At 36.3% G+C, this 27183-nt stretch overlaps 1 protein-coding gene across 22 annotated transcripts in view; it reads left to right on the forward strand.

Moving 5' to 3' along the window:
- Positions 1 to 27183, forward strand: part of CFAP20DC (CFAP20 domain containing) — a 269629-nt gene that overhangs the window by 92779 nt on the left and 149667 nt on the right. For all 22 annotated transcript variants that reach the window (XR_009048710.1, XR_009048711.1, XR_009048712.1 and 19 more), the window contains one exon: positions 3171 to 3285. Coding sequence is in view for 18 of the 22 variants with exons in the window: in XM_057704976.1 (XP_057560959.1) it covers positions 3171 to 3285 (115 nt within the window). In the remaining 4 variants the exon portion in view is untranslated. The remainder of the gene's footprint in view (positions 1 to 3170; positions 3286 to 27183) is intronic.

Consider the following 27183-nt stretch of genomic DNA (forward strand, 5'->3'; position numbering starts at 1 on the left):
GTACTTTTCTCTAACTTAGAGATTATTTCCAAATAAAAAGTTTTTAGAAGATGCCATTAACAGGCAAGAAGACACTGACGAAGGACATGTATCTAAAATATGTAAAGAACGTTTACACTTATAATAAGAAAACAACCAACAAAATTGAGTAAAAGACTTAACAGATATTTCATAAGAAATATCAGTAAACACATATAAAAGTATTCAATGACATTATTCATAAGAGAAATGCAAATAAAATCACAATGATATCCATTTCATACCCACTAAAATTAGCTAACATTAAAGTCTGATGGCACCAAAACTTGGTGAGGATGTGGAACCGCTGCAGTCACTTTGGAGAACTGTTTCTATAAAGTTACATGTATATCTTCCCTACTGACCTAAAAATCCCATTCCTACTTATCAAGAGAATGAAAAACATGTCCACAAGAAGACTCTTCAAATCACACAGGCTTTATTCATAAGAAAGCAGTACTGGAAACAAATGTTCATCAACAGGAGAATGAATAAATAAATTGTTGTATTGCCATACAAGACTCAGCAATCTAAAAAAGAACTACAGACTCATACTACAACACAGATGACTCTCAAACACTTCATGTTAAGTGAAAGAAGCCAGTCACAGAAGAGTATATTCTGCATCATTCCATTTGTAAGAAGTTCAAGAACAGACAAAACTCATCCATGGTGACAAAAATCAGGAGTGAGGATCGACTAAAAGGGACCAGGAGGGAACTTTTCTAGGGTAATGGAAATGTTTTCTGATTTTTTTGGAGTGCTGATTACATGGGCATACACATTTATTAAAATATGTGAGATTGAACACTAAAATCTGTACATTTCAATTACACAAATCTTACCCCAATAAGTAAATAAAGGAGACCATATCTGTTTATTTTTATGATATCCATTCCTCACGCATAGTAGAATGTTGACCCTCTTACAGCTTCCTATTGTGCACAATAAATTGATACACCCCTTACCTTAGCATAAAAGCTGTGTATGATTTGGCTCTTACCTCTCCTTTCTACCTCATGTCCCTCCCTTACCTATTAAGTCCTAGCCCTGCTGGCTTTATCTTCTGAAGTAGTTCATTTCTTGGTATTTTCTAGTTCAGTCTCTTTTTTGTTTTCCTCATTGCATGTAGGATAACTTGCACTTATTTTGTCTCTCTACTTTTTTTCACCTGCCTTTCCACTAGAATAGAAGCTCCAGGAGGGTGGAGACCTTGACTTTTTCACTATTGTATTCCCTGATATATTCCCAGGATGTTGCTTGGCTCAGGGAGTATTTGTGGAATATGTGAGTGAATGAATGAATGAATGTTCCTATTGTTGCATATGTTGATAAAGTGGGACTATACTCAGATGTTCCTGTTTGGAGTTTGGTCCTTATCAGTTCAAATAAGGATGACATAGTCTTATCCCTACAAGCAAAGCAAACCTTAATAAAATTGTGTCTCAAATATGTTTTTGGTTGATGCGTTTCAACATTTTCTTTGATGCAAGGGAATTTTTTGTTCTCTTTTTCTTTCCAGAATCTCTATATAGTCTTTCCTTTTATTTCTTGATCAGAACTTCTTACAAAAGAGACTTAATAGCATCCATTTTGGCAATGTCTTCCAAACATATTTGATCCTGAATCCTGTTGGTAAAATGTTTGAGCACACTAACCACATGGGTACATTTGTTTATTTTAAATATATATAAATATGTTGCTGTACTACTATATATGTAATGAAACATACACAAATACATTTTAAAAGGGTGGTATGAAAGATGATTCTAATATTTTTCTCCTCACCCATGTGCTTATCCCACTTTGAAGACTCTACCCTAGGGCAAATATTCCACATTTACTTATATTGGGATTGCCCAAAAAGTTCGTTCGGGTTTTTCTGTAATGTCTTATGGAAAAACTCAAACGAACTTTTTGGCCAACCCTAATGCACGTAAGTGTAAAACTTCAGTGTGTTAACACTTTTGCATTTTAAACTTTACCTCTGACCATGGATTGAAAGGCTTTATTGCTTTTTGAATGAATTTATGGTATGGTTTAGTGCAGGTAGGGTAGAAGTTTTAGATCTGGGGCATATTCTGAGATCACCTAATGTTTACTGTACTTATTCTTAACATTGTTCAATGACAGTTTTTCTACAGAAAAAAAATATGTATAGTATTTTAGAGGGAAGATGTAATGAGATTAGAAAAGTGGGAAGGGGAGGTAAGGAAGAGCTCTGGCAAAGGCTGTGTTGATTTACACTATAGTTAATTACACTATAAATATTGGTAGCAGTATATTTGAATGAAATGTTTTCTCCTTGAGGAATTGCTAATTGTATAAAATTAGCAGTTAGTACACCTAGACAAAGTTGCTTAAAAATGGGGGAAATATCACTATTCTCCAATAAAAAGACAGTTTTTAAGGAAGCATCAATTCTTCAATATAGCAGCCTGAGACAGGTTTGGAGATTTTAAGTCTGCTCTGTTAACCTCTGAGACCTAAAGGAAGCAGAACATAAAAATGAGCCTCTATCAATTTGAAGCAAGCCTAATCTTTGTGATCATGACTGTGGTCTAAATCTATTAAAGATGTTCAAATTCAGTGTCCTTGGTATCACTGCGGGTTGACCTGAGGAGTGAGCAATAAACTTGTGTATTATAATTCTGGTTTGAAGATATGTGCTTGGAAAGTGAAACCGACAGTCAGTGTTTTGTGTCTCGCTCTAAGCGGACTAGGAGCCTATATAAAATGACAGGTGCATTTTTAGGGAAAGAAACCCATAATGTTTTCCTATTTAGTAGGTGACAGTATGTCCCAAGATAACACAAGCTTAAGGAGCTGGAACAAGCATGGTTATTAAAGGCTAGCAGTTTCTCAGTTCATACAAATTGAATTTTTTCATAGGCTGGAAAACTGGTAATATAGAGTACTGAAATAAATTAGCATATTAAGTGAGTTTATACACTCAGGCTTGTGAGCACTTTGAATTTAAGGAAGAAATTTTATTACTTCTTCAAAGAAAAAGGCGGTTTTAAATTCTGTGTTTGATCTCCCTGTTGGAAAAGGTCTGTTTGATAAATTATATCATTTTGATGATTATCCAAAGAAGTGGTTATTATGTGGATGGAAATCTTTTTCTCTTCTCTCCTCTCTCTTTTTTTCAGAATTACTGATTTAAGGAACATAAAAAGAAGATTGTATTTATCAACAGTCCATAAAGAACTGTCCTCAACCCCTCTTCATGCAAAAATCCCACTCTTCATGATCAAGCGTAAAATTGTAAGTGTCACATGAATATTGCTTAAAATATTAAATTTATTTCAGCAAATATTAATTCTGGGCCTACTCTGTGTATGAGGCATTTTGTTAAGTTTCATGGTGGTATTAAAAATGAATATAAATATATACTCTTCTTTTCCCTCCAGTGAAAGAGCTTAAGATCTACTAGGTGGGAGAATATAACTGTTTGAATATCTAGAATATCACCAAACTGTGATAGGAAGCACAGTAGAGAGAAAGTGCTATTAGTATGGTGAAAGGGAAAGAAATCCATCTGACTGCAGGACAAGGAAAGGCATGAAGGAGATTCACTTGGCATGGACTTTGAAGGACTGTAGAATTTCAACAGGTAGAAATGGAAAAAAAATGAGCATTCCAAGCAGAAGGAACAGCATGAGTAGAAGCAGAGAGGCTGGAAAGTGGTACATATTTGGAGAACAGAGAATGATTCATCATTGCCAGATTTTTTTACGTAGCCTTAAGGAAACCTCAGTTCTATAATCCAAGAGCATGATATAGATTGGGAGATTTGTGTAACCTCTGAGACCTAAACAGCATAATGTATACGTAGGTAAGCAGTAGGTTACAAGCTAATAAGTTTGGGTCTGATACAACTGACTAGTCTTTTTCAAACGTCAGTCACTTCAATACTACTCTCATGAGTTTACCCTGTGTGTACTCCATGTTCCAGTATGTACGTAATACTCTCCTTTAAACCAACTTAACTTTTTTTTTGAGTTAAATAAATTTATTTTTTAAAAAAAACTTTATGTCACACTTATAAGTGGAAAACCAGTATGACTTTCTAGAAATAAAAAGTAACCATGAATGAATTGGGAGATTGGGATTGCTGTATATACATTACTAATAAGAAAAAGAATACCAAATTGTACACTCTAAATATATGCAGTTTATTGTGTTAACTGTATCTCAATAAAAGTTCTTTAAAAAAAAGTAACCATAGCAATAAACATACTGAAAACAAAACAGTATTTTAAAGTCTAGCTAAGTACTCTTTCCTGTTTAGGGTTCTGTCCTGAGGTGTGCTCTTTATTAACAAGAGTTTATCAGAGTTAGATACGTGTTCAAGCTTTTTCTTGGGTATAATTAGGATTGAAAAAAAACTGATAGAGGGAGATTTTTATTCTCTGATCTGTAGTCATTTAATGCCATGCCCATGTACCGTCTAAAACCATTTCACAAACAGCACGTATTCTACTCTTTGGGAGCCACTTTATCAGAGAAAAGGAAGCCATTAAAGCTTTTGGTCTGGAGAGGAACATACAGTCAGTTCTATGCTTTGGGAAGATTAATCTGGTAGTGACATTTGGAATGGCTTGGACAGGCTAGAAAATGGAGATGAGGAGAACATTTACAGTACTCTAGATTAGAGTTAATGAGGTCTAGGGCAATAGCAATAGAGGAATGGATGTGAGATAACATCAGAAGCTTATGGTCTAATGAGCTAAGACATATTTAAACAGACCTTTTCCATATCATGTGGTAGGTGGTGTGGGAGCAGGACCCACAATGAAATATGGAGCACCAGGAGAGTGGTCAGAGAAGGGCTTCTGAAGAAGGAGATGCCTGAGCTGGACCTTGAAAGATGAGAAGGCATTAACCAGTTCAAGTGGGGGTGGTATTCCTAGAACAGAAGGAGTAGCGTTAAGAGTAGCTGCAAGAAAGTTTATTGTGTGTCAGTTGTATCTCAATAAAACTTCTTAAAGAAAAAAAACAAAAAGAGTAGCTGCAAGAGAGGTGTAGGTAAATCCAATAATCCAGTGTTGCTGAAGAGACCCCAGAATAGTAGGGAAGTAGTAAGGCTGGAGAGGCCTCCTGGTGGGCCTTGTATCAGTATTTATAGCCAGGGAGTCTGGACTTTTATCTCCTAGGTGTCAGGGAGCTATTGAAAGGCTTGCAGCAGGGGTGCATGGTCTGATTTGCATTTTAGATAGGATATTGCTTTGGAGGATGGGTGGGAAGGATAAGTCAGGAAGCCAGCAGGACGAATTAGAAAGTCAGTGCAATTATCACAAGAAGGTAAGCTCCATGAGAGCAGGGGTTTTGTATCATTTTGTCACTCTGTATCCCCAATGATAGCAGTACATGGCTCCTCCTAGGCACTCAATAATTATGTAAGTGGATGGATGAGCAGATGAATGATCTAGGTAAGAGAGATGAGGTGCTAAAGTTGGAAAATAGAAATCAGGATGGAGATGAAGAAACAGAGTTGAAAAATAACTGAAAGTTTTTGTTTTTGTTTTTGTTTTTAGAACTTTTATTCAGATACAGTTAACATACAATAAACTGCATATATTTAGAGCGTACAATTTGGTATCCCAATCTCCCAATTCATTCCCCCCCAACCCTCCCTGCTTTCCCCACTTGGTGTCCATATGTTTGTTCTCTACATCTGTGTCTCTATTTCCGCCTTGCAAACCGGTTGATTTCTACCATTTTTCTATAGTCTGCATATATGTGTTAATATACAGTATTTGTTTTTCCTTTTCTGACTCATTTCAGTCTGTATGACAGTCTCCAAGTCCATCCATATCTCTAGCAATGTCCCAGTTTCCTTGCTTTTTACAGCTGAGTAATATTCCATTTTATATATGTACCACATCTTTTTTATCCATTCATCTGTTGATGGACATTTAGGTTGCTTCCATGTCCTGGCTATTGTAAATAGCACTGCAGTGAACATTGGGGTTCATGTGTCTTTCTGAATTATGGTGTTCTCTAGGTATATGCCCAGCAGTGGGATTGCTAGGTCATATGGCAACTCTATTTTTAGTTTTGCGAGGAACCTCCATACTGTTCTCCATAGTGGCTGTATTAATTTACATTCCCACCAACAGTACAAGAGCATTCCCTTTTCTCCACATGCTCTCCAGCATTGACTGTTTGTCGATTTTCTGATGATGCCCATTCTGACCGGTGTGAGATGATACCTCATTGTCATTTTGACTTGCATTTCTCTAATAATTAGTGATGTTGAGCAGCTTTTCATGTGCCTCTTGGCCATCTGTATGTCTTCTTTGGAGAAATGCCTATTTAGGTCTTCTGCCCATTTTTTGATTGGGTTGTTTGTTTTTTTGATATTGAGCTGGATGAACTGGTTATATATTTTGGAGATTAATCCTTTGTCTGTTGATTCGTTTGCAAATATTTTCTCCCATCCTGAGGGTTGTCTTTTCGTCTTGCTTATAGTTTCCTTTGCTGTGCAGAAGCTTTGACGTTTCATTAGGTCCCACTTATTTATTTTTGTTTTTATTTCCATTACTCTAGGGGGTGGATCAAAAAAGATCTTGCTGTTATTTACGTCCAGGAGTGTTCTTCCTATGTTTTCCTCTAGCAGTTTTATAGTGTCTGGCCTTATATTTAGGTCTTTAATTCATTTGGAGTTTATTTTTGTGTATGGTGTTAGAGAGTGTTCTCATCTCATTCTTTTACATGTAGCTGACCAATTTTCCCAGCACCACTTCTTGAAGAGGCTGCCTTTTCTCCATTGTATATCCTTGCCTCCTTTGGCATAGATTAGTTGACCGTAGTTTATCTCTGGGCTTTCTATCCTGTTCCATTGATCTATATTTCTGTTTTTGTGCCAGTACCATACTGTCTTGATCACTGTAGCCTTATAGTATAGCCTGAAGTCAGGAAGCCTGATTCCACCAACTCCATCTTTCCTTCTCAAGATTGCTTTGGCTATTCAGGGTCTTTTGCGTTTCCATACAAATCGTAAAATTTCTTGTTCTAGTTCTGTGAAAAATGCCATTGGTAATTTGATCGGGATTGCATTGAATCGGTAAATTGCTTTGGGTAGCATAGTCATTTTCACAATGTTGATTCTTCCAATCCAAGAACATGGTATGTCCTTCCATCTGTTTGTGTCTTCTTTGATTTCTTTTTTTTTTAATAAATTTATTTATTTATTTATTTATTTATTTATTTTATTGGCTGTGTTGGGTCTTTTTTGCTGTGCGCGGGCTTTCTTTTAGTTGCGGTGAGTGGGGGCCACTCTTCGTTGTGGTGCGCGGGCTCCTCATTGCCATGGCTTCTCATTGCGGAGCACGGGCTATAGGCGCGTGGGCTTCAGTAATTGCAGCACATGGGCTCGATAGTTGTGGCTCACAGGCTCTAAAGCGCAGGCTGAATAGTTGTGGCGCACGGGCTTAGTTGCTCCGCGGCATGTAGGATCTTCCTGGAGCAGGGCTTGAAACCGTGTCCCCTGCATTGGCAAGCGGATTCTTAACCACTGCACTACCTAGGAAGCCCTTCTTTGATTTCTTTCATTAGTGTCTTATAGTTTTCTGAGTACAGGTCTTTACCTCCTTGGTTAGGTTTATTCCTAGGTATTTTATTCTTTTTGTTGCAATGGTGAATGGGATTGTTTCCTTAATCTCTCTTTCTGATCTTTCATTGTAAGTGTATAGAAATGCAACAGATTTCTGTGTGTTAATTTTGTATCCTGCAACTTTACCAAATTCATTGATTAGCTCCAGTAGTTTTCTGGTGGCATCTTTAGGATTTTCTATATATAATATCATGTCATCTGCAAACAGTGACAGTTATAGTTCTTCATTTCCAATTTGGATTCCTTTGATTTCTTTTTCTTTTCGGATTGCTATGGCAAGGACTTCCAAAACTGTGTGGAATAGTAGTGGCGAGAGTGGATATCCTTGTTTTGTTCCTGATCTTGGAGGGAATGTTTCCAGTTTTTCACCATTGAGAATGATGTTGGCTGTGGGTTTGTCGTATATGGCCTTTATTATGTTGAGGTAGGTTCTCTGTATACCCACCTTCTGGCAAGTTTTTATCATAAATGGGTGTTGAATTTTGTCAAAAGCTTTATCTGCATCTATTGAGATGATCATGTGGTTTTTATCCTTCAGTTTGTTAATATGGTGTACCACATTGATTGATTTGCATATATTGAAGAATCCTTGCATTCCAGGGATAAACCCCACTTGATCATAGTATATGATCCTTTTAATGTGTTGTTGGATTCTGTTTGCTAGTGTTTTGGTGAGGAGTTTTGCACCTACATTCATCAGTGATATTGGTCTGTAGTTTTCTTCTTTTGTAGTATCTTTGTCTGGTTTTGGTATCAGGGTGATGGTGGCTTCATAAAATGAGTTTGGGAGTGTTCCTTCCTCTGCAATGTTTTGGAAGAGTTTGAGAAGGATGGGTGTTAGCTCTTCTCTAAATGTTTGATAAAATTCACCTGTGAATCCATCTGGTCCTGGACTTTTGTTTGTTGGGAGATTTTTAATCACACTTTCAATTTCATTACTTGTGATTGGTCTGTTCATATTTTCTATGTCTTCCAGATTCAGTCTTGGAAGGTTATACTTTTCTAAGAATCTGTCCATTTCATCCAGGTTGTCCATTTTTTTGGCATATAGTTGCTTGTAGTAGTCTCTTATGGTGCTTTTTATTTCTGCAGTGTCGGTTGTAACTTCTCCTGTTTCCTTTCTAATTTTATTGATTTGAGTCTTCTCCCTCTTTTTCTTGATGAGTCTTGCTAGAGGTTTATTGATTTTATTTATCTTCTCAAAGAACCAGCTTTTAGTTTTATTGATTTTTGCTATTGTTTTCTTTGTTTCTATGTCATTTATTTCTGCTCTGATCTCTATGATTTCTCTCCTTCTACTAACTTTGGGTTTTTTTTGCTCTTCTTTCTCTAGTGTCTTTAGGTGTAAGATTTGATTGTTTGTTTGGGAGTTTTCTTGTTTCTTGAGGTAGGATTGTTTTGCTATAAACTTCCCTGTTAGAACTGCCTTTGCTGCATCCCATAGGTTTTGGATGGTTGTGTTTTCATTGTCATTTGTCTCTAGGTATTTTTTGATTTCCTCTTTGATTTCTTCAGTGATCTCTTGGTTATTTAGTAGCATATGTTTAGCCTCCATGTGTCTGTGTTTTTTACAGTTTTTTTCCAGTCATTGATTTCTCATCTCATAGCGCTGTGGTCGGAAAAGATGCTTAATATGATTTCAATTTTCTTGAATTTACCAAGGCTTGATTTATGACCCAAAATGTGATCTATCCTGGAGAATGTTCCATGTGCACTTGAGAAGAATGTGTAATCTGCTGTTTTTGGATTTAATATCCTGTAGATATCTGTTAAATCAAGCTGATTTATTGTGTCATTTAAAGCTTGTGTTTCCTTATTAATTTTCTGTGTGGATGATCTGTCCATTGATGTAAGTGAGGTGTTAAAGTCCCCCACTATTATTGTGTTACTGTTGATTTCCTCTCTCATGGTTGTTAGCATTTGCCTTACATATTGAGGTGCTCCTACATTGGGTGCATATATATTTATAATTTTTATCTCTTCTTCTTGGATTGATCCCTCGATCTTTATGTAATGTCCTTTCTTGTCTCTTGTAACATTTTTTATTCTAAAGTCTATTTTATCTGATATGAGTATTGCTACTCCAGCTTTCTCTTGATTTCCATTTGCATGGAATATCTTTTTCCATCCCCTCACTTTCAGTCTGTATGTGTCCCTAGGTCTGAAGTGGGTCTCTTGGAGACAGCATATATATGGGTCTTGTTTTTGTATCCATTCAGCCAGTCTGTGTCTCTTGGTTGGTGCATTTAGTCCATTTACATTCAAGGTAATTACTGATATGGATGTTCCTATTACCATTTTCTTAATTGTTTTGTGTTTGTTTTTGTAGGTCCTTCTCTTCTCTTATGTTTCCCGCTTAGAAAAGTTCCTTTCGCATTCGTTGTAGGGCTGGTTTGGTGGTGCTGAATTCTCTTAGCTCTTGCTTGTTTGTAAAGCTTTTGATTTCTCCATCAAATCTGAATGAGATCCTTGCTGGGTAGAGTATTCTTGGTTGTAGGTTCTTTTCTGTCATCACTTTAAATATATTGTGCCACTCCCTTCTGGCTTGCAGAGTTTCTGCTGAGAAATCAGCTGTTAACTTTATGGGAGTTCCCTTGTATGTTATTTGTCATTTTTGCCTTGTTGCTTTTAGTAACTTTTCTCTGTCTTTAATTTTTGTCCATCTGACTACTGTATGTCTTGGCGTGTTTCTCCTTGGGTTTATCCTGCCTGGGACTCTCTGTGCTTCCTGGATTTCCGTAGCTATTTCCTTTCCCATGTTAGGGAAGTTTTCAACTATAATCTCTTCCAATATCTTCTCGGGTCCTTTCTCTCTCTCTTCTCCTTCTGAGATCCCTATAATGTGAATGTTGGTGGGTTTAACATTGTCCCAGAGGTCTCTTAGGCTGTCTTCAGTTGTTTTCATTCTTTTTTCTTTATTCTTTTCCGCATCAGTGATTATCCCCATTCTGTCTTCCAGGTCACTTATTCGCTCTTCTGCCTCAGTTAATCTGCTATTGGTTCCCTCTAGTGTATTATTCATTTCAGGTATTGTGTTGCATATCTATGTTTGTTTGCTCTTTAATTCTTGGTCTTTGGTAAACTTTTCAATCTTTGCATCCTGTCTTTTTTCAAAGTCCTGGATCATCTTCACTATCATTATTCTGAATTCTTTTTCTGGAAGGGTGCCTATCTCCTCTTCATTTAGTTGTTTTTCTAGCGTTTTATCTTGTCCCTTCATCTGGTACAAAGTCCTCTGCTTTTTCATTTTCTCTATCTTTCTGTGGCTGTGGTTTCCAGTTCCATGAGATGAAATACTGCTGATACTGCTTGATTCTGGTGTCTGCCCTCTTGTGGAGGAAGCTATCTAGGAGGCTCGTGTGTGCTTCCTGATGGGAGAGTCTGATGGTGAGTAGGGCTGGGTGGGCAGAGCTCAGTAAGACTTTAATCCACTTTGGTGGGAGAAGATGAGTAAAACTTTAATATGCTTGTCTGCCAACGGGTGGGGCTGTGTTCCCACCTTGTTTGATGTTTGGCCTGAGGCTGCCTAGCACTGGAGCATACAGGCTCTTTGGTGGGGCTAATGGCAGACTCTGGGAGGGCTCACACCAATGAGCACTTCCCAGAACTCCTGCCCCCAATGCCCCGTCTCCTCAGTGAGCCATAGCCGTCCCCCACCTCTGCCGGCAACCCTCCAGCACCAGCAGGTAGGTCTGATTCAGTCTCCTATGGGGTCACTACTCCTTCCCCCTGGGTCCTGGTGAGCACACTTTTTTGTGTGCCCTCCAGGAGTGGAGTCTCTGTTTCCCCCAGTCCTGTGGAGGTCCTGCAGTCAAATACTGCTGGCTTTCAAAGTCTGATTCTCTGGGGATTCCTCCCCCCATTGCTGGACTCCCAGGTTGGGAAGCCTGAAGTGGGGCTCAGAACCCGCACTTTAGTGGGTGGATTTCTGCAATATAACTGTTCTCCAGCTTGTGAGTCACCCATCCAGCATTTATGGGATTTGATTGTAACGCAATTATGCCCCTCCTACCGTCTCATTGCGGCTTCTCCTTTGTCTCTGGATGTGGGGTGTCTTTTTTGGTGAGTTCCAGTGTCTTTCTGTCGATGATTGTTCAGTAGTTAGTTGTAATTCCAGTGCTCTTGCAAGAAGGAGTGAGCGCATGTCCTCCTATTCTGCCATCTTGATCCAATTTCTGAAAAAAAAAATAACTGAAAGTTTTAATTGAAGATAAACTAGATGTTAAAAATGAAGAAGGAAAAGTTCAAGGGTGACTCTCAGTTGCCTTTCTAGTTTGGATGAATAGTGACAGAATCAATATATAGAAATCCAGGAGAAAGAGCAGGGTTAGAAAGGAAAGATGGAAATGTTGATAAAAGAGTCTGAGACATTCAGGTTGAGAATTTAGGGGGTACATATATGTTAGAGTCCTAGAGAGAGTGTGAGCTGAATATTTGGGCTTCTTCAACATACAAGTGGCACTTAAAGTTATGAGAATGGATGAAATTGCCTACAGAGAGAGCATAAAATGGCAACAACAACAACCAAAGAGGCTAGAGGAGGAAATGCAGGGGCCTATCCAAGAAAAGGAACAGGCAAAGGAAGAAGAATCCGTGAAGGAGACAAGGCAACAATGAGAAAGTTAGGTGAAGCATAAAATAAAGTGTGGTAGAAACCAAGGAAGTTTTGATAAGAGAAAATGTCAAGATGTGAAAATATTTGGGGTTTTGGCAGTCGGTAGGCCATTAGTAACTTCACTGACAAGTTTCGGTGTATGAGGAAGGAGTCAGGGCAGTGGGCTGAGTGAATGGAAGATGGAGACCTGAGAGCTTCCTGACCATTGCTTTCAGTAGGCAGATCCACTGGGCTTGATATTCGAGTAGATATAAATAGAGGGGAGGAATCAAAGATAACTTTGAGATTTTGCATCTGGAAAACTTGGAGGTTATTGAACCCAGTAACAGATAGCAGCTGGATTGTGGAATAAATCGATGGTTTCTGTTTGCAGTAGAATTATTTTTTTAATGTTTATTTATTTCATTTTTGCATGCATCGGATCTTAGTTGCAGCATGTAGGATCCTCTTTGTGGCACGTGGGCTCTTTGTTGCAGCGCACAGGCTTCTCTCTAGTTGTGGCTCGTGTGCTCAGTAGTTGTGGTGCATGGGCTTACTTGCCCCACAGCATGTGGGATCGTAGTTACCCAACTGCGGGTTCAACCCACATCCCCTGCATTGGAAGGCAGATTCTTAACCACTGGACCACCAGGGACTTCCCTGAAGAATTATTTTAATTCATTGTGTACTAAACATTCGTAAATGCACTAAGATTAAATGCAAATACTTCAGTTATTAAAGGTAAATCATTTAAGACATTAAGGAAGTGCAATAGTGCCTTACAAATGAAATTATATTCATCCTCTTATATTCAGGTATAATTTCCTTATTCATATAAGATGGTTTAGAGTTCAGTGTTAGTTGGTTTCCAAGAGTTAAATCATATGTGAGACCAATACTATTGTGCATGTGGTTAATAAATCAGGTTTGTCATAACCTTGCTTTTGTGGGTTCAGTCACCCTTGTCAGTTAACTAACTCTAAAGCTTCTGGATGTCACATTAAAATCTGAACTGATCATTCTATACATGGCTATAATCTACACATACACACACACAGTGTACCCTTCATCCAGTGGCATTTGTGGGAATACAGTATTAGAAAATAAAATGTCTATTAAAAGTAAACACAAATATCTTGCTGAGATAGGTAGGAAACGTCATTGACCAATCTTTCTTATTTAATAAATGAGTCTTTAAGAGGAATATGTGCTAGCAGTGCCAGGTATCTAATGACATAAGAAACGTACTACTTTAACTAAAAAGAAAATAGCTGTAATAGGCCCTGTGGGGCAGTGTGCTTTAGTTCATCTATCTACCTGATCTTCTCATCTCCAGTGAGACAGCTCAACAGAGAATATAAAAGAAAGGAGATGCAGGCATGAAAATTCCATGTACTGGTCTAAAAAGGAAAAAAATCCTAGTGTGAAAAAATCAAACTGGTCTCTATCTTAGGTGACATCAGCTCATGCTAAATTTTGAAAATCAAAATATCTAGAACTTGTCTTCTGAAGTAATCGAATCTAGAAAAATTGCTCATGTAATCCAAGGCTGTCCTAAGCAAAGACAAGGCGTTTGTTTCTATAGTGTTCCCCATCTCAGTGAAATCATCAAATAATAACTACTTGTAGTATATCCTAATTATTCTATATTTTGTGAAATATAAACACATTAATGATGTGTAGGAGTTAAGAGCATGGCATCTGAGTTCTGATACTTACTAGTTATGTGACCCTGTGCAAATTCCTGTGTTCATTTTCCTCATATATAAAATGCAGATAATATGAGGTATGCATACTATTAAGGTTGTTGTGGGAATTTACGTGAGTTAATAAACAAAGGCTTTTAGAACAATGCCTGGCATGGACCAAGCTTTAGGTAAAGATTATATCTCCTATTTCCTCTTTAGGTGCTACTTCTTCCAGGAAGCCCTCCATGATTTCCCTTCTGCTGATTAGACATTTTGGGTACAGCTCATCATTACCATTCACAAATTAATAATTCTTATAACACTTCTTCACCTTGTACTTTAAACATCTGTTAACTTATCTGTCTTCCCTTTTAGGCTGTAAGCATGTCTCATTTGGCTTCCTAGTCCCTATGTACATGGCACAATAAATGTTTGTTGAACAAATTAATAGGTCTTAATGTGCCTCCTGACTTGGGAGATAAAATAATGAGTTTATCATGGAAAACTTTTATAAACTTTCTAAATATGCTTGCCTATTCCATAAATTTCCAGGAGTACTCAAGCAAATATTAAGAAACTCTGTTCTAAAACTTGCTGTCATTTCCCCTCATTTTCCTCCCAATCCAGGAGATGCTACAGCAGCAGAGGGTCTTTCCTTTCTGGTGCTAACATAGTCTATTCCAAATAAGCCCTTACTGAATTAAAGCTGGTTTGAGTCTTAAGGGAAATTTCTGCAGAGTGTAGCAAAGTGGCAGAGAGCACTCCACCCATTCAAATTCCTTGCCTGGCGTCCTCCCTGGTGTTGGTGTGATGTTGGCCCCAGTTCTCTGATTTTTGCCAAAGCACTCTTCACTTCTTTCTACTTTTTAAGAGCCATGGATATTTGGTGATAAACCTCAAAATACAGTATTATTAAAAACACTTCAGCTAACATTTGTAAATCAGGAGACTTCACATAAAACTTCTGACCTCTTTTTTCAAAAAAATCAGAAACTAACATTGAGTCTGCTTTCTTGCACAGCAAGCAGTCAGCTAGAGCTGAGTGGCAACTGCACACTTTTAATGGAGCTTTAAGCTCTCCTGTGACGTTCGGTCCTCTCCACTCATAAGGATGTGGGTGCAGTCAGACCCTTCCTGCTTCTCTTATTTAAGTGACCTGCCTGCGCCCTCTAGGCATATAGTTTGCAACCCCTGATTTAGAGGATAATTGCCAAATGGTCCATTTTGCCTTGGTTCTCTAGCTAAAGCCTTCACATAATAACTAGAGGCAGCAAATAAAGTTAATGTTTTTATAGCCACACCAACATGAATATTTATTTAGAGGCCACTTACTGTTCTAGTTACCATAGAATGTTTAACCTTTCAAATAAAAATTTTTATTTTTCATGTTATTCTTAATTATGATGGATTCATTTTAACATTTAAATTACAACAATTTATACTTTTAATTTAGGTTTTCAATGACAAGAGCAGTTTTAAAAATTAATAACCATAATATTAAACAGTGGGGGTAGCCACTTAGTGAAGCCTCACTGAAATCAATCTTACTTCTTCTTTAATATAATTTCAATTAGTTGGTGATGGTATCAGATGAACATCAATGTCTTGCCACCAAAGTATGTATTAATGTACAGTGAATTTAATTCCATTTGAATAGGAAGTTCAGGTATGAGATATTGCTGAGAATGAATCTTTCATTGGAGATATAACAAAGTCGTATGATAAATTACAGTGCCAAATTCTTTCAGTAACCTTTACCACTCAAATAACCCAGTGTTTGTCATTTAAATAGATAGAATTACTCTCTAGGTGTTGTACTTTCTTGAACCACAACTCTGGCAGAATATGTTATAGGTTTTATTACAAACTGAAAGTGTGGGATAGTGTTTTTAAAATTTCCCCTCAGAGATCATTTTTTCCCATAGAGCCAGTGATTTGGAAATTTGGAGTTCTTAACAGTGTTTAATTTCTTGAGCGTCAATGAATGAACAGAGAATGAAGGAGGCTGATTTTTTAGATGTATATTTAAGATATAATTAGAGAATGTCTCTCATGAATGATAGAGAACCTCTCATTCTAGGTTAGAATGAAATCATTCTAACCTAGAATCCACTATAGTGTTTATGGTACTTAATTGAGGGTTTGTAAATGTTTTCATGTACATACCATTTAATACCTGTTTTTCATTGTCTCTGCTCACCTATCTAATATAGGTGTTGAAGAGATTTGGGAAAAGAAGAGCAGTTTCATGCTTTTCTCTGCTGACCCTAAATGGTTACGTGAAACAGGAACAACTACATAAAAACATTTGTCTGGAAAATGAGTGATTACCTAGCTTTAGGGTCACCCTGTTTTCAAATCACTTGAACAGGCAGAATATTGTTAAAGTGTGGCCTCGAGCTAGATTGTAGGGGTTTGAAATTTAGTTGTCATTTCCTGTCTGTGGGCCCTTGGGCAAGTCAGTTATCTCTCTGTGCTTCAGTTTCTTCACTGGTTAGGTCATGACAATTGTAGAACCTACTTCATAGGGGAGTTGTTAGCATTAAATGAGTTATTACTAAGAACAGTGCCAAGCTCATAGTAAGTGTTTAGTCAGTGTTAGTTGATATTATCATTTCACTATTTTCTCTTGACCTGAATCCATGTTTATTAACTTGTGAATATGTTATCATAATAAATGTCTGAATTTGTAGTTTATTTCATTTAACAAATATCTGTTGAGCCCCTACTGTAGGCCAAGGTCTGTGCCAAATGATATGAATCCAAAGGTGAGTGATGCACAATCTTCTCGTGAAGGAGATTATAACAGGCACAGGAGGCAAACATAAACAATTAATGACAATGGGGTGTGGTTAACACCAGACTAGTCTTAGGAAACAGATGCTGCTAAAGGAAAATATCAGACTTGTCTTGCCAAGTTGGAGCTTGTTATAAGTGGAGATATTTGTGCTAAATTGTGAATACACACAAATAAAAGCATGGAAGTTCATGTCACGTTTGATGTCTTAACTGGGTTGTATGATGGGAATGTACAGAATCACAATGCTGGAAAAGAAGACTAGATAAAACCATGAAGGGCCTTGAAAGCCATGTTGAGAAGTTTGAATTTTTAGTCCATTAGAGTTTCTTTTTAAATTTTAACATGGAGAAGTTTCAGAATATTATCTGTATCCTAGAAAATAAGTACAATGTCAGAATAAAAAACTAGAGACAGACCAATTAAAAGTCTGTGCAAAGTCTGGGTGAGTCATATTAGCCTGAATTAGTGCAGTAGCAAGGAAGTAGAAGAGGAGGACAGATATGAGATACTTCGGGAGTTAAATCAGTGAAAAAAAAGGAGAAAATGGCACTGAGTTAATCTAGGGCGGGGAATTGGCAAAGCAGATGTGCTACCAACATGGGAAATGTCTGGTAGGAGCTTAAATTGACTGCTTAGATATCTGTTTCTGCCCATGACAGAATATCTGGTATCAAACTGTCCTTCCTACTGTAAACAAATAGAAAACTGGAAAAAATATTTGAAATAAGACTTTTCAACCATTTGGATAACAGGCAACATACTTTAAAAAGAAAGAAGTGTGATGAGTCCTATATTCTCAAGCTTTCTGAAGGCCCATTCTGGACTGCAGTGCAGAGATGGGAGCCCAGACAGAGCATGGCGTCTTGCTGAATAGAGACAGAGATCAGAGTTAAGAATGACTGAGACTGCGGTAGCTGGAATTTGTAGGTTAGTGTATCTGAGAGGAGCTTTAAAAATCTGTCAGGCCCCTCTTCAGCCTTTGTGCATTGTTACAGTAGGACCCCATGAAGGAATCAAAGACCAGCCCCTGGGGAAAGAATACCTACTTAGCAGCTGTGACACACAGAGCTGGGAGATATTCAAGTTCTGGCCAGATTGAAGAGATATCGCTAAATACATACGGAAGAAACTCCAGAAAGACAGTATTACTTAGAAATAGAGCTTATCTAGTCCTGGAGAAAAGGTCACTTTCGACCTGACCTAGCAAATATAAAAATTCACATCAAAGAGATCAAGATGATCTGCAAATAAACTTCCACCTGGAACACCTTTAGGACTCGTTTAAAAAAACAACAAAATCTGAAAGCCCAGCAACATAGTAGGCATAGTGTCTAGCATACAATTTTTTTAAAAAAGGTTTCTAGATAGGTGAACTGGGTAAACGTGATCTATAACCAGGAGAAAAATCACAGAATGAAAATTCTTGCTTTAAAACAACTATTATAAATATATTAGATGTTTTAAAGGAAATTTTGAACATAATGAGGGAACAAATTAAGAAACCCCAATGGAAAAAAGGAAACTATGAAAAGAAATTTGGAAAAATACAATTTTGAAATGAAAAGATTCACTAGATAGACTTAACACTATGTTAAGCACTGGGAAATATCAGTAAAATTGAAGTCAGAATATAGAAACTCTTCAAACTGAAGCACAGAGAAGGGGGAAAAAGCCTAGAAAAAAAGAGTATGGTCTGAATGACCTGTGAAACAATATCCATCAATCTAATATATGTGTAGAGTACTATAGAGCAAAAAGAGATTGAGCAGGAGAAGATTTATAGAAACGATGGTTGAAATTTTTCAGAATTTGAAGAATATACCCATAGATCCAGTAAGCTCAACAAACTGTGAGCTGAGGAACACACAAAAACCGCACCAAAATCACACCATGGTATATCATAACGAAACACACACACACACACACACACATACACATACACACACACACACAAAGATCACAGCATGGTATGTCATAATTAAATTGCTAAAAATCAGTGATAAAATCTTAAAAAGCAAGAGGAGAAAAAATAAATTATACACAAGAGGATAGTGATAAAATATATCACTGGCTTTCCATCAGAAGCAATGAAAGTAGGAAGACAATGAAATAGTGCTAGGGGAAGAAAAATGTTGAAACCTGTCAACTTAGAATTCTTTATCTAGTGAAAATATTCTTCAAAAATTGGAGCAAAATAAAAACATTTTCAGACTTAAAAGATGAGAGAATTTGTTACCATTAAATCTGCACTACAAAAACATTAAAGGAAGTTTATTCAGGCTGAAGAAATATGTGCCAGATAGAAATTTGGATCTAAATGAAAGAATGAAGAGGGCCAGTAATGGTAAATAAGTAGGTAAACCTAAAATATTCTTTATTCATATCATAAATTCTTTTAAAGTATTTGTTGAAAGCAAAAATAACAATGTAGAAGTAAAATATGTGACAATAAAAACAAAGATGGTAGTATACTTTTATGAACTTCTTATCTGTAAGATATTCTAATATTATTCAGGGTTAAATTGTTAGAAGTTAAAGATTCATATTGCAAACTCTAGGGCAACCATTGAAAAAAATAAAAGAAGTATAGCTAATCAACAAATTGAGGCAATCAATGGGGAACTAAAATAGATTAAATCCAAAAATAAAGGAGAACTAAAAGAGCAGATGGGATGAATTGAAAACAAATAAATTGGTAGCCTTAAACTCAAAACACATCAAAATAATTACATTAAATGGAAATGGACTAAACATTCCAACAGAAAGACAGAAATTGTTAGATTGAATAAAATGTGAGACACAACTGTGTTCTATTTATAAGCAGTGCACATTAAATTTAAAGACACAGGTTAAAAAAAATTTGGTGAAAGAAGTTATACCTTGCAAACACAAATTATAAAACAAGCTAGAGTGGCTATATTAATATCAGTCAAAGTAGACTTCAGGACAAGGAATATTGTGGAAAGAGGCATAGTTCATAATAAGGGGGTCAAATCATGTAGAAGATACAACATCCTAAATGTGCACACACCTAGTAACAGTGCTTGAAAATGAATGAAGTAAAAACTAACAGAACTAAAGAGAGAGAGATAAATACACAATTATAGATGAAGATTTCAACACTCCCCTCTCAGAAATTGACAGAAAATCAGTAAACTTGAAAAATGCTATCAATCAACCTGACTACTTGGCATTTTTAGAATGTTTAATCTAACAATTGCAGAATAACACTATTCAAGTACGCCTTGAATCTGCATGAAGATATATGATACATTAGGCTGTATTAATCTCAGCAAAGTTTAAAAAGAGTGAAATCATACAAAGTACATTCTGTGACTAAATGGAATTAGATTTAAATTAATGACAAAAAGATAACTGAAAAATCCCCAAGTACTTGAAAATAAAGCAACATACTTCTAAATAACCTATAAGTAAAAATAAAATTATAGGGAATATTAGATAATATTTTAACTGCTATTTTTACGAATTTTAAATGGTAATGAAAATAAACCATACCAAAATTTGTGAGATGCATCACAGGCATCTAAAGTATGCAAAAAGAAATAATCAAGAGAATGAGTCAGTGAAATGGAAAATGGACAATGGAGAAAAATCAATGAAACCAAATTTGGATTTTTGAAAATACTAAGTGATAAACCTAGACTAATCAAGAAAAAAAGAACACACACACACATTGTCAATATCAAGAATGAATGTAAAGGGCTTCCCTGGTGGCACAGTGGTTAAGATCTAGCTGCCAATGCAGGGGACACAGGTTTGGTCCCTGGTCCAGGAAGATCCCACATGCTGTGGAGCAGCTAATCCCGTGCACCACAATTACTGAGCCTACGTACCACAACTACTGAGCCTGCATGCTGAAACTACTGAAGCCCGTGCATGTAGAGCCCGTGCTCCATAAGAGAAGCCACCACAATGAGAAGCCTGCGTGCCGCAACGAAAAATAGCCCCCGCTCACCGCAGCTAGAGAAAGCCCACACACAGCAATGAAAACCCAACACAGCCAATAAATAAATAAATAAATAAATAAAATTTTTTTAAAAAAGAATGAATGTAAGGAAAACAGGAAATATTATGAAAAATTTTATACTAATAAATTTGACAACTTAGATGAAGTGGGAAAGTTCTTTTAAAGACACAAATTACTAAAACTTATACCGAAAGAAATAGATCTGAATAGCCTTATATCTATTTTTAGAAAATGAATTTGTAATTTAAAACATTCCCACAAAAAAAAAATCCAGGTTTAGATGGTTTTATGGGTAAATCTAACCAAACATTTAAGGAAAAACTAATATTCCCTTTCAGATAATAAAGGAACATTTTTCAATTCACTTGATAAAGTGAGGCCAGCATGATTCTGATACCAAAACCAAGAAATATATTAATTCCCAAAACAGAACTATAAATCATTATCACTTATGAATGTAGACACATGGATCCTTAACATCATGACCAAGTGGTGTTTATTCCAGGAATTCAAGGTTAGTCTTATACTTGAAAATTAGTCAGTGTAATTTATCACATTGACAGAATAAAGGAAAAAAAATCATAAAATCATCTCAGTGGATGTAGAAAAATCATTTGATAAAAATTCACTAGCCATTATGATGAAAACACATTAAACTAGTAAGAGGAAACTTGTTGAGGCTGATAAAAGCCTCTATAAAAAACCTACAACTAAATCATACTTAATGATGAAATACTGTCAATACTTACCTCCTAAGATGGGGAACAAGGCAAAGATATCCACCCTGACCCTCCTATTCAGCTTTGTATTGGAGGTCCCAGCAAGTGCAGTAAAATAATAAAGAGAAAATTTAAAACATACAGATTGAAAAAGAAGAAATAAAAATTTATCTCTTTGCAGACAACGTAATCATCTTGTAGAAAATTCTAGGGAACCTACGAAAACTAAACAAAACCTAGTAACGTAAGTGAGTTTATTAGCAGGATCACAGAGTACAGTGTCAGTACACCAAAATCAATTGTGTTTCTGTATATTTCTATATAAATTTATTTATAGCAATAAACAATTGAAAGTTCTAAATTTTAAAAATATTTACAATAGCATCAAAACTATTAAACATTCAGGAATAAATTTAACAAAATATATGTTAGACCTTTACACTGAGAACTATGAAACACTGCTGAGAGAAACTGAAGACCTAGATAAATGGGGGTGAGTTGTTTATAGATCAGAAGACTGTATTTGTTAGGATGCCAAGACTCTCTCAGTAAATCTATAGATTTAATCTAATCCCAATTAGATTCCCAACAGGCTTTCTTTTTTTTTTTTTTTTTTTTTGCTGAAATTAAGAAGTTACTTCTGATATTTGCATGGAAATCCAAAGGTCCTAGAATAGCCAAAACAATTGTCAGAAAGTAAAATTTATACCTTGTGATTTCAAAACTTGGTTTAAGCTTACAGTAATCAAGACATTATGTTCTTGGCATAAGTACCAATAAAAAGTTCAGAAATACACCCACCCAAGTATAGTCAGTTGGTTTTCAACCAAGGCCTCATAGCAATGTTTTGAGAACTGGAACTTCTTAGTATTCATATAGAAGAAAGAAAAATGAACCTCAACCCATACTTCATACCATTCACAAAAATTAGATATGAATCATAGATTTAAATGTAAATACTAAAAATAAAACTACTTTAAGAGATTTCTTAGGACCTAGAAGCATTAACCATAATAAAAAATTGACAAAATGGGCTTCAATAAAATTTAAAACTGCTCATCAAAAATATATTATTTAGAAAATGAATTAGCAAGGCACAAACTGGGAGAAAATATTCTTAATACATATAACTAACAAAAGACTTGTATTCAGACTACTTCCTACAACTCTATAATAAAAAGACATAACCTTTTCTTTTTGAGGCAAAAATAATTAAAGATTATACAGTTGGTAAAATAAGCATATGAAGAAGAACTCTATACCATCATTCAGGGAAATTCAAATTAAAAACAGTTACTGCTACTACTTCATCAACTAGAATGGCTAAATTAAAAGGAAATACTAAATGTCGTTGAGATGTAAACCAATTTCATAAATTTCTGGTGTAAGTGAAAAATGGTATAACCACTTTGGAAATACCTTTGGAAGTTTCTTATAAAGTTAAACATTTACCCTCTGATCCAACAATTCCACTTCTTGGTGTCTATCCAAGGAAATGAAAATATGTGTACACAAATTTGAATTTCACAACAGTTTTATTTATGATAGCCAAAGTCTTTAAATAATGCAAATGTCCAACAACAGAAGACTGAACAAATTTTGGTTTATTCACAATGAGATACTACTAACAAGAATGAACTACCAATACATGCAACAACACTGATGAACCTCAAATGTTAGCCTGAATGTGAGAAGCCACTTACTGTGATTTCATTTATATTAAGTAATAGAATAGACAAAATTAATCTTAAGGTGAAAGAAATTAGTGCTTGCCCTTAAAAGGTATGAATGCTGAGATTGACTAGAAAACTTCACAACAAATCTGTCTGAGGTGTTTGAAGTTTTCTGTATCTTGATATGAGGTATGGTATGCAGACGTATGAAATGGTCAAAACTCATCAAACTGTACCCTCAAAGTCTATGAATTTCATGATATGAAAGTCAAAAAGATTATATGGTTAATATACACTGAGCATTTACCATATGCTAGGCACTATTAGAAGTGCTTACGTGTATTTAAACATTTAATCCTAACAACTCAATGAGAGATGTGTCATTATTATCACCATCTATGCAAAGATTATATAACTAGTAAGTGGTGAAGCTGGAATCCAAACCAGGCAGTTTGGCTCCAGAGCCCAAACTCTTGCGCCTGGGAGGAATATATTTATGAGTAAAAGGTGTTGTCAGTAGAGGTTAACTGGAGGGAGTTGGAAGACAGATTAAGGAATAGAATGTAATTCAAAATTTTAAAAGTACTTCAGGGTAATGAAATGAAATTAAATCTCAAGATGTGACCATGTGAGTGAATAAAGGAGTGAAGAGGAGAGGAAGGTTTTTGAAGGAAGGGAGGTTAAGGGACCTTTAGGGTGTTGAACAGCATGTCAGAAGGTAAGATGAACCTGGTCCCATTGTTTTCCAGATATGTGTGTACAGGATGATGCGGGTGTGTCTGAGGAGGCAGAAGACGTGACTGGGGAGTGATGTGAAGCTGAAAGGGTAGGAGAGCCTGTCTGTGCAGTGCCTCAGGCTTCAAAGAAGATAGGGTTCCCAGTCAGGAGAGCAAACTCCCAGTGTCACCGAGCCCCGTGGCCTCAAAATAGAGGGCTGTAGAAGCACAGGTGAACTCCATAAGTGAACTTCAATTCCAGGCTTACAGGGGAAGTAAAATCTCAGAGAAAAGCCAGTTTTCAGTTAAGGTAAGTTGTATGTAGGACCCTTGGAAGAATATAGAGAATATAAGTACTTTTCAGTAATAAGGATTTCAAAAGGCACAGTGAAAGGGTGACTTGAGGATTAACAAGAGAAAGATGGGACAGCTGTTTCAGGAAGAGATAGCTTGCACTGGAGGAGAGTAGGAATTTGGAGGTAGAGATGATTGCTAAACAGGTATAATGATGATACTTCTACAAGGAACTTGCTTTTCCTTGGTTCGGCCATGAGCTACAACCCTGGCAACCCCAACCTCCAGTCCTCAACTCCCCTCTCTCCATATAAGGACTTGTGGTGATTTGCTTTTCCTGGGGAAATTGCTTTTAATATACTAGTAATAGGTAATTACTTCCCCTGACCATGTGGAAATTACTATTTCAGTCTCTGCTTACACCACTTAATAAACACAATATGATGGTGAAAAAAATGGATAAAGTCATTATAAGCAGATTTTCTCTTGAGAAATTAAAGCTAAAGTGAAAAATTATTTTAAAAGACACAAGAATAAAAGTCTTAAAACCTTGTTTTTTGTTATTTTGGGAGCTTGAAAACAGAATGAGTTTCTAAAATTATAGGAAAAGATGTACTTTAGGATTCCTAGGTTATGAAATTGTAGTTTTTTTGTTTGTCATTTCTATTTAGCAAGGCAGTGCTGACTAGAGCTGTGTACTTACTGTTAGCAACTCAGGTTCTTTATACACAGGCAAAATGAATCCACTTATCTTCAGATGTTTCCTACAGTATTGGCAAAGAATAGGGGCACAGGAAATCAAAAAAGTTCTGGGACAACCAAGAGTTTGTTACTGCATGTATTTGAGTGTGAATGTGTGCGTGTGCGTACACACATATGTGTTTCAACAGTACAATGAAGCCATATTGCCAAAACATTTCAGTAAAAAACTAGAAACTAATGTAAAATTTCATGCTGGAACTAAATACCATAAACTCTTTTATCAATCCAAGAAACAAACTAAACAGAACTGTCCCTTCTCTATCAAGATTGCTATCTTTCCTGTGCTTATTTCTTAAGGACCCATAATTATAAATATTTTAGATCAAGAGCTCTTCCCTGATTGACTGGAGTTGCACATAGGAATAAAGTGTTTAGAGATCAAGAAAAATGTCAAAAAAGGGATTTTAAATGATATCCCCAAGGATAATGAAAATATTTTATAAAGATCAACTGTAATTCAGATAATCCACCTGTTGATAGTAGAGTTCATACTCTTTTCTAAAACTTAAGAAAATATATCACAGAATTTATATGAATAACGAGTTATTTGTGGAAGCTTATGAAAATTGTAACCTTTATAAATATCAGCTAAACCAAAAAAAAAACTTTCTATTTCCTCTAACCAAGAAAGATTTGTGAAAGTTATTCCCATCTTTTTCAGGAATTACTCCCATCTGTACTTCTAAGAGATGGATTCACTAAATAATTTATCAGTTCTCACACATTTGTGGGGTTTGTTGAAAGTGTGTGTGCAGGCATGTAGGTATAAGCGTGTCTTCATATATCATACACACACGGGCATACCATTATTTGTTGAGTACTTTCCATAAAGCATGAGTCCAGACATAGGGTATAAAAGAAGTTTGACTAGGATATATAAGAAATGTGTAAATCACATGTAAAACACAAGCAACAAAATCAAAAGTAAACAAATGGGACTACATCAAACTAAAAAGCTTTAGCATAACAAAAGAAACCATTAACCAGGTGAAAAGACAACCTATGAAATGGAAAAAATATTTACAAACCATACTTTTTTTTTAAGCTCTTTATTGGAATATAATTGCTTTACACTGTTGTGCAAGTTTTTTCTGTACAGCAGTGAATCAGCTGTGTTTATACATATATCCCAATGTGCCCTGCCTCCCGCGACTCCCTCTCACCCTCCCTATCCCATCCCTCTTAAGTCATCAGGCATCATCAAATTGCTCTCCCTATGTTATGCAGCAACAGCCCACTAGCTGTTTTACATTTGGTAGTATATATATGTCAATGCTACTCTCTCACTTTGTCCCAGCTTCCCCTTCGCTCCCTCCTGCCCCCGCCATGTCCTCAAGTCCGTTCTCTACATCTCTGTTTTTATTTTGCCCTGTCACTGGGTTCATCAATACCATTTTTTTTTAGATTCCATATATATGAGTTCACATATGGTAATTGTTTTTCTCTTTCTGGCTTACTTCGCTCTGTATGACAGTCTCTAGGTCCATCCACCTCACAACAAATAATTCAGTCTCATTCCTTTTTATGGCTGAGTAATATTCCATTGTGTATATATACCACATCTTCTTTATCCATTCATCTGATGATGGGCATTTCGGTTGCTTCCATGTCCTCGCTATTGTAAATAGTGCTGCAATGAACATTATGCTACATGTTTCTTTTTGGATTATGGTTTTCTCTGGGTATATGCCCAGTAGTGGGATTACTGGATCATATGGTAGTTCTTTTTTAGTTTTTTAAGGAACCACCAAACTGTTTTCCATAGTGGCTGTACCAGCTTACATTCCCACCAACAGTGCAGGAGAGTTCCCTTTTCTCCACACCCTCTCCAACATCTGTTGTATCCAGATTTTTTGATGATGGCCATTCTGACTGGTGTGAGGTGATACCTCATTGTGGCTTTGACTTGCATTTCTCTGATAATTAGTGATGTTGAGCATCTTTTCATGTGTTTGTTGGCCATCTGCATGTCTTCTTTGGAGACATGTCTATTTAGATTTTACGCCCATTTGTGGATTGGGTTATTTGCTTTTTTAATGTTAAGCTGCATGAGCTGCTTGTATATTTTGGAGGTTAATCCTTTGTCCGTTGTTTCATTGGCAACTATTTTCTCCCATTCTGAGGGTTGCCTTCTTGTCTTGTTTATGGTTTCTTTTGCTGTGCTAAAGCTTTTAAGTCTCATTAGGTCCCATTTGTTTATTCTTGATTTTCTTTCCATGATTCTAGGAGGTGGGTCATAAAGGATCTTGCTTTGATGGATGTCATAGAGTGTTCTGCCTGTGTTTTCCTCTAGGAGTTTTATAGTATCTG

This window comes from Hippopotamus amphibius, chromosome 13 (genome assembly GCF_030028045.1).
Source record: "Hippopotamus amphibius kiboko isolate mHipAmp2 chromosome 13, mHipAmp2.hap2, whole genome shotgun sequence".
Classification (NCBI taxonomy): Eukaryota; Metazoa; Chordata; class Mammalia; order Artiodactyla; family Hippopotamidae; genus Hippopotamus; species Hippopotamus amphibius.